Source organism: Gigantopelta aegis, chromosome 3 (assembly GCF_016097555.1).
Source record: "Gigantopelta aegis isolate Gae_Host chromosome 3, Gae_host_genome, whole genome shotgun sequence".
Lineage (NCBI taxonomy): Eukaryota > Metazoa > Mollusca > Gastropoda > Neomphalida > Peltospiridae > Gigantopelta > Gigantopelta aegis.
This window is the reverse complement of record NC_054701.1, coordinates 79,181,449-79,194,532: the sequence shown is the minus strand read 5'-3', so window position 1 is coordinate 79,194,532 and position 13,084 is coordinate 79,181,449. Positions and strand designations below refer to the sequence as shown.

The 13,084-nt window shown below is 34.1% G+C and overlaps 1 protein-coding gene across 1 annotated transcript in view; it reads right to left on the bottom strand.

The window, feature by feature from the left end:
- Positions 1 to 9,537: 9,537 nt before the first annotated feature.
- The window catches only part of LOC121392865 (HMG box-containing protein 1-like), a 16,392-nt gene continuing 12,845 nt past the window's right edge, over positions 9,538 to 13,084 (bottom strand). Inside the window, exons 10-12 of the mRNA XM_041523922.1 lie at positions 12,730 to 12,914; positions 12,168 to 12,319; positions 9,538 to 11,317 (exon numbers count right to left, since the gene is read on the bottom strand). Coding sequence (XP_041379856.1) covers positions 12,184 to 12,319; positions 12,730 to 12,914 — 321 coding nt within the window. The 3' untranslated portion in view covers positions 9,538 to 11,317; positions 12,168 to 12,183. The remainder of the gene's footprint in view (positions 11,318 to 12,167; positions 12,320 to 12,729; positions 12,915 to 13,084) is intronic.

The following is a 13,084-nucleotide window of genomic DNA, read 5'->3' as shown; positions in this document are numbered from 1 at the left end:
GTCTGTGGGATGGTGCATATAAAACATACCTTGCTGCTAATCGAAATAGCCCATGAAGTGGCGACAGCAGGTTTCCTCTCAATATCTGTGTCCCCGCCATATTACCAAAAAATAGTGTCGAGTGCATCGTTAAATAAAACATTTCCTTCGTTCCTTCCCATCAGTATGTCAAAAAGCAATTTTAATGCAGGATAGGTTGGTGCTCGTGCACAGCTAGTATTCCCGAGATGACATGGATTGTCACCTTCCTCCAGTTGGAAACTGGTGTACCACAGTACGAAAGCATGTCTTCAGTCATGGTTTAAAATTGCTCACATTTTCTCTGATGAACATTCATACTAAAACACTTGCGTGGTATACTGATGAAAAGTGACTGCAACCAAAGCCCAGTGGTAAAGTGTTGTGCGGTCAGTCTGGGATTGATCCCCGTCGGTGGACCCATTGGGCTATTTCTCATTCCAGCCAAACACTTTGACTTCTATACAAAATTTTAAGATATACTTAACTTGATTTTATATATTGTATTATACTTCCTCCCCACAGCTCCTTACACTGTGGTTTTACATGAGTCTATATAAATATGTTCATGTACTTAACATTTGTGACACCCAATAGCCGATATGTATTTTTGTGCTGGGGTGTCGTTAAACAAACATTCAAACAAACAAATTCAAACAAACATTCCAGCCACTGGCATAACAAAGGCCGTGGTATGTACTATCCTGTCTGTGGGATGGTGTATATAAAAGATCCCTTGCTGTTAATCGAAAAAGAGTAGCCCATGAAGTGCGACAGCGGGTTTCCTCTCTCAATACCTGTGTGGTCCATAGCCGCCATATGTCCGACGCCATATAACTGTAAATAAAATGTGTTGAGTGTGTCGTTAAATAAAACATTTCCTTCCTTCCTTCATAGTCAAGTATTAAATCCATAGTAGACTACTTGCAAAAAAATAAGAACAAAACAAGATGTTTATGTTGCATCATGTATATTTTCAAATATAATATATATATAAAAAAACAAATTTGTTTGAAAATACAAATCTCTATTTTTGACATCTGTATTTTAGACCATATTCTTTCACACACACAAAATAAGGTTTAAACAAACAAACAAATCAGACCAGAAAACCTTCCATCTAATGACCAGTTTATGTGACTGGAAAATTAAAAAAGAAAGAAGAGTTTTGCTTTATTTTATATTATAATGATGTACTCATTAACATACATACTTAAGATATTTTAATAATAATCTTGAACAGCATATGAAAATAAAGAGTTGAAATGATGTGGTTTTGCTGTGTTGAATCTTATATGCAAGTCCTACTGGGCAGCTTACGTGTAATTTGTAACAGGAATGTTCTCCTTGGTGTATATTTTATATGAAAGTTTGCTTTTATTGTTCTTTCAAGTACATAATATGGCATTTTAATGCAGGGGTGGGAATTGGTGAACTGTAAAAAGAGGAAATCTAGAGGGGTCTTGGAAATTCTTGAAATCCTAGGTTAAAATCTGTGCCATCTGACACATTTTGGAGGAAAGGATGATTAAAATGCGAGGAAATGCAATGTTCCACAAGAGGAAAACAGCTGATCCGAGAAGAATTCTCACCCCTGTTAATGTCACAATAACTTTCTTAATACTCAATGAAAAGGTACATGTACACAACCGCATACGTTTGTTTTGCAAATTACCTGCAAGGAAAACCATAATATTAATACATGTATATATGTACGGTATTGTTAGGTCCTTTGTATTTTGAGTTAACTAAAAAAGTGCAAATGTTGAAAATAAATGTATTTCACACTAGCTGTTTAATAAGAGTTTGTGTTGTTAATAAAATGCTATTTAATTAGCAAATTTTTAAAAATAATCCATGATAAAAACAAATTCAATTTGCATAAATATTTTAAAATAATATTGCAAATACTTAATTTCAAAACTGTTAGTAAATTAGAAATCGTACTTATGATGTAAGTAAATAATGGTTTAGTGTTTGCAGGTTTTAAAATATTGCAAATCCTGAAAATAATGCATCATGATACACGTTTGGTTGTTGTTTTTTCTAGTTGGTGGGCCTATCAAGCTATTTCTCGTTTAGCCAGTGACTTTGCGATGGTGCATTTAAAAGATCCCTTGCTACCAATGGAAAAATGTAGCAGGTTTTCTTGCTTAGACTATACATCAAAATTACCAAATGTTTGACATCCAATAGCAGATGATTAATAAATCAATGTGCTCTAGTGGTGTCGTTAAACAAAACAAACTTGTAACTTTTTTTTCTAGGTGACGTAGGTTAAAAATATATATAATGTGTCGAGTAATTAATGCGCCGATACATTCAGACACATTATTCGCATTAATACCTTACTTGCATTAATTTCATGATTTACAGTAACTTAATATCGAAAATATTAAACAGTTACTATGAGCTGTATTGAATGAACACACCTTTATACCCACACCCACTCCACATTGATGTTGTTATTACAAAGATTTATCCAGCAACCACCATTTCTGTTGACAGAATATGATGATGGATAAAGCAGTTATATCCTGCTACTCGCAGGATATGACTTTTGACGTCACATGCATAGCCTACATTACAAAATTGCTCATTTGACCACTAGATCATCATACAATGTGGCTTAAATAACACAAATAATAGCTTTTCCCCATATTTTTATGGTCTGCAGGATAAAGATAATAACTGGTTAATGACGTCGGATATCTGCTTTATCCTGTGTTCAGGCTGAATGGGAAATTTCGCTTGGCAGAGCCTTGCGGAATTTCCCATTTCTTACCGTCGCAGAATAAAGCAGATATCTGAAATCATTAACTAGTTATTCTGTATGTAATGCATGAAGATACATGAACACACTTTTATACCCACTCTCCACATCACTGATACCCACACCCGATCCACAACACTGATAATGTTACTATAAGTTGTATGGTATGAACACACCTTTACGTGATTACAGAAATGAAAACTGCGATAACCAATAGCTGCCTGCCGCACAATCGTGCTGAGCTGCCCTGTCACTCGCCCATTATATTACACACAATCATTTATACCGGTTAAAGATCACTGCAACAAACTGCTTGCACAAAGCATTATAATATAGTCACACTTAAAATTGCTAAAATAAACCAACAATGCAGACCAGAATGTGAAAAATATATTCACCCACCCCGTTTCACCTTCAGGCTTGGTAAATTGTTATATTTGGCTACAAGAATGGGATAACATATCCGTGTTTATTGTCTGAAGTATTGCAATTAAATAACTGTCAAATTTTTTTAATCGACCTTTAAAATATATATATATATATTAAGATTACTAGTGGCAGCTTTTGAAATGAGGTTACCATTGCTATGCACATACCAATTTAAGTGAAGAATGCTGCAGTCAGTATCTAACTTGTTCATTTTAAAGGGGAATTCATGATTTTATCACTAATGCAATATGTTTCTGGCCTTTTTATAGCTGCTGACCTTAAAATACTTATGGTAATTATGTAAGTCTATTTATGTGTCTATATCAAATTGATGTTAAACCTTGGCACAACTTGACATCACCAATGGCTGGGTGTGGAACAAATTAAAATATTTCTAGCCATTACATATTTTTAACCACATGGTAATGACCTGAAATTCGTAATTGTGGCAAATCCAATGTGGTTTTGGTTGCCTTGTGTGCTCAAAATTGATTATTATTATGGCAACAAGGTTGAGCATGTCAAAAACAGCATGTTATACGACTGCAGATATCCCAACAGCGTAACATAAATTTAATATGTAATACTACAGAACATTACTCCCATGTATTAACATATCAAAAACAGCATGTTATATGACTGCAGATATCCCATCAGTGTAACATAAATTTAATATGTAATACTACAGAACATTACTCCGATGTATTAACATCAAAAACATCATGTTATATGACTGCAGATATCTCATCAGTGTAACAAATTTAATATGTAATACTACAGAACATTACTCCCATGTATTAACATCATGTTATATGACTGCAGATATCCCATCAGTGTAACATAAATTGTTATATGACTGCAGATATCTTAATATGTAATACTATAGAACATTACTCCCATGTATTAACATCATGTTATATGACTGCAGATATCCCATCAGTGTAACATAAATTTAATATGTAATACTACAGAACATTACTCCCATGTATTAACATCAAAAACATCATGTTATATGACTGCAGATATCCCATCAGTGTAACATAAATTCAATATGTAATACTACAGAACATTACTCCCATGTATTAACATATCAAAAACATCATGTTATATGACTGCAGATATCCCATCAGTGTAACATAAATTTAATATGTAATACTACACACTGACATACTCCCATGTATTAATCGTATAACAATATTACAAATTACATGTTCACCTTTGTGGAATGTATACAGAACACAGATGACAACGATGTCTATGAATATTATGCATCAGTAAAGATAAAATATAACAAACACGACTCTGAGAATTGAAAACTTGCACTAACTATTTTATGGGATATGCAAAAACAAATTCAGGCAACTCATTTCGTTTTTGCAGAACTAACCTGTTATGCCTATATGTTAACAATTAAATTAATGATGTCATAAATATAATTTATAATGGTTTTAATGATCGCAAATGTTGATAATCCTGATGGGTGGTTTCATATAAATTAAATTATTTTGGCTTCAATATTTATCTTCTATTCATTTGTATACAGATGTTAACCCCCCCCCCCAACTCCAAGTCCCCCCCCCCCCCCCCCCCCAAAAAAAAGGGGTTTCGTCTATATTACCATACCTAGAAATGTTTGTTTTTGTTTTGTTCTTAAATAACAACAAGCATTCCGAGAGTACTACTAAAGCAATACATGTTCCCTGTCGGGATCAACAAATCTGTTTTAATATCCAAAGTTCAAGGGCTGTAACCGTTAAAAATAGGCCAATTGTCATGAAAGTCAAACTTTATCTGTAACTCTATATGATAAAGATAAACAAAAAATTTCAGCTCAATATCTCGAGGCAATATGGGTAAAAAAAAAAATCTGGAAAATTATATGTGTGACACACGGACAGACAGAGATGAAACCTCTACTCCCCTCCCGTTTGGACTGGTAGGTGACTGAAAAGAAAACATGAAAATGTAGGTGGACATTTCAACAACAAATTGCACAGAAAAGCATTAGCAAAATATTATGTAAAACTATTACTAAATATTTAACATAGTATTTGGTTCGTGACTACAGCAATCCCTAACGACATGTTATACCCTTAGCCCAATACTTTGCTGAAACCCTTCATAAATGCATACCACAATTCTGACAGATCATAATTCATAGAAGACTTATACCTGGAATTATACTACAAAATTCCTTCCCAAGGTCACACCTAGTTTGGGACATTTTAAGACATCGGCTATCATTCTCCTAAAAAGTATGAACAATTGTCCTTTTTTGGTATAAAAGTGCCCTCTTTTTTTTTTAGATGGAGAACACCCTTAATATTTTTCTTGTGTTTCTTTTTTTTTCACTGTTCCACCCTCCCCAAACCCACCTCCCTAATTCAATTGTACCACCTTCCTTCTATCTGAGCCATATGATTTCTGGATTAACTCTTAATGAATTTTCTTAAAACAATGAAAAATCTATTTATGCAGACAACTACATGGATATAAACAAAACACAACCGTGTCACATACACTGAAGGCCAAATTTACAAAGCCCGTTTTAGACTTGCACACGAATAACTACATACATATATATTTACCATGATCATACGTGGATGCAGGATTTCTGAAAAGGAAGGGGGGGGGGGGGGTCCAAATGTGATGACTGATCTCTCATTTTACATAGAACAGTTAATATAATCACATTTCCACTTAAAGGTTATGGTCAGTTTTCAACAAAAAAAAGGGGGGGGGGGGGTCCTGGACCACTGGACCCCTCCAGATCCCCATCTGATGATTCTTAAGCACCACCGTTTATGAAAACCAGGATCTGTAAATTTGGCCCTATATGTGTTACTCTGATTACAATGAACTATTAAATGCTAAATATGCAAGAATTAAATACTTGTGAATGACGGTATAAAATGGAAAATACTGGCCTGTCAAAATAATTACAAATACTTGGTACTTGTTTCAAATCTAATATATTTGTAAAATGGAAACCGGAAATTGTTACCATAATATACAGCTTGTTTGGTAATTGAGATGGTGAGTAAATACATTTTTAATGATACCGTACTCTCCCTATATGTATACATACATGTAATGGTACTGTTCTTCAAAATAAACAAGATTGAAATAATAATAATAATAATACAATATTAATTCATGACCAGAGAATAATGCTTCTAACTGACATTTTACCTTTGACATTGGTTTGAAATTTAATTCGACTGAACATGTACACACGTTTGGAACTTTTTAATTCTCATTATACAGTAATAAGTAAATAAATATCCCACTCATTCGAAGACATAATAAATCTCATATAAAATATTATTATTCATATGGTTCAACTTAACAGAGTTAATAAAGTGAAAATGTAATTACAAGCGTAATGATGTAAATTTTGAAAGCAATATCATAACAAGACATAGCTTTCTCCAGTCCTAGCTCAGACAGTGTCTGTGAAACATGACGCCATTTCATCGTCTCCTTCTAGCTGTGGTTAAAACATATTGAGATGGACTTTGTTATTCATTATAAAAATAACAATAATATGGATAATAAAAAAATTATTACACTTGTATGCGAGTCATACTGATTTTACGAAACTTGTCAGGATTTGTATATTATACTCGCTCTCGCTCGGCCAATACAAAAATCGTGACACTTGTTTCATAAAATCAGTATGACACACAAGCTTGTATAATAATCTGTATTAACTCGATGCTGACAAAATTGTCAGTTGGAACTGCTATTCTCAAGTCACGAAGACAAACATGACAAAAAACCTTGTTTTCACTCTTTAAGCAATTAAATAATAAAAAAGAAAAGAAAAGAGGCCACCTGCCAAATATTTTACAGCCATTAATAAAACATACAAATAAAATGATTAAAGAGCTTCTCAGATAAATGATAGGGTCTTGCCGTTTGCTTTTGCTTGGGTGGGGGAGGTAAAGAATTAAATTTTCCCTATCATAGTAAGGCCATGAACTCAAGGCTCCCCAACCTCGACATGGTCAGAATGGATTGGGGAAAATAAATATTTAAAAAAATAATAATAATAAAAAATCCCCATATTTTGAGATCCCTAGGGGAAAAAAGAAAAATGTAATATAAACTGGATAAAAACGTATTAAGATCCAATGTACTGCTAAAAGATGAAGCTGTGGTAGTATGGCAGACTACTGACAGGAGCTGTTCCAGATGTTCCAGATGATCAAATGGGGGTGGGTGGGTCTGCTTTCAGCCCCTCCCCATCCGCACCACCACCACCACCACCACCCATGTATGCTTAATTAACTACAAAATGTTTTGTGTGGTGGATATATTTCATAACTACACCCCACCCATAAACCACACCGAAAGTGAGCAATTCTGGAACGGCCCCTAATGAAATCTAAATGTTTATTTTAAACTGTCTATAAAAAGTTTAAAATGATAAAAAGTCTGAGAAACTTTTTAATATTTTACATTCCTTAACACACATCAACAATTAAAAAAGAAATAATTTTTTTTAAATAGCACTTCGGTGAATACTGTATTATATTTGTAATAATAGCACTGTATTTTTGAGCACTGTATTTGTATGCGATACAAATCTTAAAAATAAAATAAATAAAAACACAAAATAAAAAGGATATTATGACAAGTTTTAAAAGACTAATATTTTTTCTAATTAATAAGCTAGACAACTATGTGCACAAAAGGCATAACAATAAATAATGTAAATTTAAAAAATCATTTGTAACATATTATAAATAATCATTTTAAATACTTATAAAAAAGCACATTATATACTTTTATAAATGGCAGTGATTAGAAGCAAACACGAAGACAGAGAACAAAGTTACAATACACTCTCGCAATGTGTCTCGGTCCACATTTAGAGAAAAATAATAAATTCATTTTATAATCTATTATCTGTGCATTTACTGTGATTCTGAAATAATACACTCTCGCAATGTGTCTCGGTCCACATTTAGAGAAAAATAATAAATTCATTTTATAATCTATTATCTGTGCATTTACTGCGATTCTGAAATAATACACTCTCGCAATACGTCTCGGTCCACATTTAGAGAAAAATAATAAATTCATTTTATAATCTATTATCTGTGCATTTACTGCAATTCTCAAATAATACACTTTCTCGATACATCTCAGTTTACATTTAGAGAAAAATAATAAATTCATTTTATAATCTATTATCTGTGCATTTACTGCAATTCTGAAATAGTACTCTCTCTCGATACATCTCAGTTTACATTTAGAGAAAAATAATAAATTCATTTTATAATCTATTATCCGTGCATTTACTGCGATTCTGAAATAGCACACTCTCTCAATACATCTCAGTTTACATTTAGAGAAAAAATAATCAATTCATTTTATAATCTATTATCTGTGCATTTACTGCGATTCTAAAATAGCACATGAACTAGCACAACCCTGTTTTTCAATAGCTAAATTCTATTCCTTATTTATTGTGTAAAATAATAAATCAATAGAACATTTAATTTCTTCAAAATTGAAAGCAGGCCTACTTAATCACATAATGAGAATGCCGCTTTAAACAAACAAACAAAAAAATTGCATACAAAAGCACTAGAAAAGCTACATCCTGCCCCATCCCTCATCCATAGAGGTAGGAAGTTAACCGTGTTACTGCATGGTTCAAGCACAATTTGGAAAGCAAAAATTCAAGCACTTTTCACTGTATTCAGATGATAACAATCAGTCTCATATATTTTTGTCAGTATTCGTGACCGCATATCCCAATAATTTTCAATATTTGTGATGAAATGACACAAGACTAGTAAATTTTGGAATTACCAGAAAATAAACCTGAGAAATATAAATTTTAATATTCATCAGAGGATATATGTATTTTAAGCACTATTCCAGAAGATTTTCACAAATTCAAGCACTTTTCATGGGTTTTGACAAATTCAAAGGCTTTACAATATGACCACTCGAATTCAAGCACTTTTCAAGTCTGTATGTTTGAACACTGTAGGCCTACTGAAATTCAATCTCAAGCTACCGACATTCAATCTCAAGCTACTGACATTCTATCTCAAGCTACTGACATTCAATCCCATATACATCTTTGTACTTTATGAAGACATTATGATGCTAAATGTGACTACCGGTCTCGGTGGCGCAGTGGTTAAGCCATCAGGACTACAGGCTGGTAGATACAGGGTTCGCAGCCCAGAACTAGCTCCCACCCAGAGCAAGTTCTTAAGGGTTCAATGGATAGGTGTAAGCCACTACACCCTCTTCTTTCTCACTAACCAACTAACCCACTGTTCTGGACAGACAACCCAAATAGCTTAGGTGTGTGCCCAGGACAGCATGCTTGAACCTTAATCGGATATAAGCATGAAAATAAGTTGAAATGAAATGAAATTGTGACTGAAATTTAGTGTACAATATTTCTCTCTTCCAGTATAGATACACCAAACCATTGAATGAGTCACAAACTGAACTTTGTGTACGTTTGTTTGGGGAGGTTTTTGAACAAAAGGAAACCATTGATGCAACAGGTTACTCCTACTGAAAAAGCATCAAGGAATCTTTTATTTGCACTTTTTCTTGGATAGGACAGCAAATAACCTAAAGAGCAATTAACCTAACCTTCAATAACCAGTCATGGGGGACTGGTTGGCACAAAAACAATAATTCCGCAGAATTAAATGTTTCGCCTACCATAAAATTGTTCAGTGCACTGTGATGAACATCCATAGGTGCAACTATAAACCAAGTTTCAGCTCACTGTGATGAACATCCATAGGTGCAACTATAAACCAAATTTCACTGACCTAGGACTTACAGTTTGTAAGAAACTGATCTAAATGTGAAACTTTAACGTTAAACTTTAGTGCAAAATTTGAGGCCATTGCTGATGCCAACCATAAACACTTTTAGTGCATTGTGATAAACATCCACAGGTGCAACTATAAACCAAGTTTGATTAAACTTAGGACTTACAGTTTGTGAAAAACTGATCTCGCCCGACGTCACGCCAGTCGACATATTGTATACTGTGCACAGTGCATTCCCCAAAGCAAAACTTAAGGCCATTGTTGCCACCAACCGCCAGAAAAGTAATACCTATATCTCGTCTAGGCGAGACAAGAAAATCTTTTAGAGTCCATCGAGGGTGATCAATCCTGTGACCCATCACAGCTCAGGCGAGCACTCTACTACTGAGCTACTTCTTGGTACACCCACCCCATTCCAATAGGTTACTGCACAGTGTAGAACAAGGGACTTTTACCTTTAATATTGATACAAAGCAACCCCTAAACTTCAAGCTTAATTACAAAAACAAGATCTCCATTAAGGAGCGTTTAAATGTGATTATAGTTGCAATAACTTGTCGCATGCGATTGAATCATACTGTGAGAATGACAAGTCGTGTCGGAGTCGGACAATTAGAACACGTCCTATTTCTCATGACACAAATCACATGTGCAGGGGTGGGAATTGGTGAACTGTAAAAATGAGGAAATCTAGAAGGATCCTGGAAATTCTTGAAATCCTAGGTTAAAATCTGTGCCATTTGACACATTTTGGAGAAAAAAAAGACGATTAAAATGTGAGGAAACGCAATGTTCCATGAGAAGAAAACAACTGATCCGAGGAGAATTCCCACCCCTGATGTGACAAGTCAGTGTGACATACCACATAATGAGAACACCACTGTAACAGGACAAAATCTAAATGGTTTAGTATGTATCTTTATCAAATACTTCTAGCACAGTATAATGGACGCTTATTGCATATTGGAGAAGAAGAAGAAGAAAAAAAAATAATAACATGCAATAAAAAACATTCAAAAACAGAACTCATCATGCATATAAATAAGAATTAATATCAAAACTCTTGTATAAAAATATATCTTCAGTCTTGAAAAAAATCTCAGTTCTCCAACTCCGCATACTAAGACTAAGACCTAGGACCCTTGGAGCTATGTGACACCACGTGTAGGACCATGTAGGACCGGCCGTCCTGCCTGCTGTGATGTAAGCGAAAGGGCCTGAAGAACACATGGCAGTGTTTGTAGGTGAGATCAGTTACATCAGTGTAGTTCCTCCTCTGAAACAAAAGCAATATTTGTTTATCCTTCTGACTACGTGCAGGTGAGATATCTCGCCCGACGTCACGCCAGTCGACATACTGTATACTGTGCATTCCCCAATTCATATTTACCCTCTGTTTTGCACACAACTCACTGGAAAAACTTTATTAACAGGAAACGGAAGACAACTCAGTTTAATGTGTCTTTAGATTTTAGTTTTTCAATGGAAAATAACTTGGTTTTCGACAAGTATTTTCATTTGACAACAATGGCGGCATGTCGCGGTCGTTTTCAGTGATCGATTTATGATTGTGACAGCTAATTTGATAACAAATTTAATCATTTTACTAACAACAAAAATCAAAAAACCAGTTATTGGGAATAATGGACATAAATACTGGACAGCTGACCAAAAATGCCTGTAAGTAAACGCAATTTGTTTACATTAACTGATCTAAAATATCATAAAAATTAAAAAATCCACGAAAATAATACTGATTCAAATAAGAACTTTACTTTATGTATTTATAAAACATTTAAGTGAATATATATAAATAAAAATTATAAACTTTTACCCACTCAACGTGGTTTTTGTCAAAAATTAATCCAGTAGTCTAAAGGTTAATTTTCTGACTACTTGCAGGCGAGATATCTCGCCCAATGTCAAACAAGTCAACAGACAATCAGGGAACATTATGTTCAGTATCACGTTTTAGAGATCGCTACACAATTTTAAAATACTAAACAGTAGTTGCAAATAATTTTTAACATGACTAGAAATATTGTTAATCAAGTTTTGTTTTTGCTTTTATTTTCTGTCCGAAAGCCTGGGTGGGGATGTCATAACCATGACCAACATCTGTATACCGTAGTTTGATAAATGTTATTTCTTTCTCTTCCAACAATCGGGTGAGATCTGTTTTGTTTTCCTCGCTAATTTCTGTGCTTCCTCCTGGAAAACGGCTTTTTCAGTTAATCCCAGTCGCTTCCATTCCTCACCCAGCATCACACTGATTGCTCTGAAATTCAAACACATTTTGTTCTATCTACAGTGAAACTCCTCAAAACCAAACTGTTATAAAAATCGAACCAAACATATTTCAAAGTCATGTGATGTCATTTAAGATCAGCCAGTGCACCATGACTGGTATATCAAAGGCCGTGGTATGTGCTATCTTGTCTGTGGGATGGTGCATATAAAAGATCCCTTGCTACTAATGAAAAGAATGTAGCGGGTTTCCTCTCTATGACTGTCAAAAATTACCATATGTTTGACATCCAATAGCCGACGATCAATAAATCAATGTGCTCCAGTGGCGTTGTTAAACAAAAACAAAAAAAAATAATAAAAAAAAATGATGCAAAATATTTTAAGTATTTTTTTTCTCCAGTTTACAGTATTCATTAAAGTGAAGATATCAAGACATACCGGTTGTCCTTGCCTGGGAATTTGTTAGTTAGAAGTAGTCGAAAATGTTTAGCAAACAACATGAAGGCATTCATGGGTCGTTTGGCTTTTTGTTGACCAGCATCCCACTGTTTGTTTTTGCCTGCGTCAGAAGCCGTGTGTTGACCTATTGAAGGGGACAGGCGCTCTTGGCACTCACGTTTATGCTGCAAGAAAAACGAAATAATATTAAACAAGCATTCTGAAAGTATTTTCTTTTTTTATCTTTTTTTTTTAAATACAGATTTCTTTTTTACAATTTCAGTTCGATATCTTAATCGGCATTGCCAATAAAGCTCCTGAAAACAAATGTTCGTATCTCCTAACTTCAAGGGCC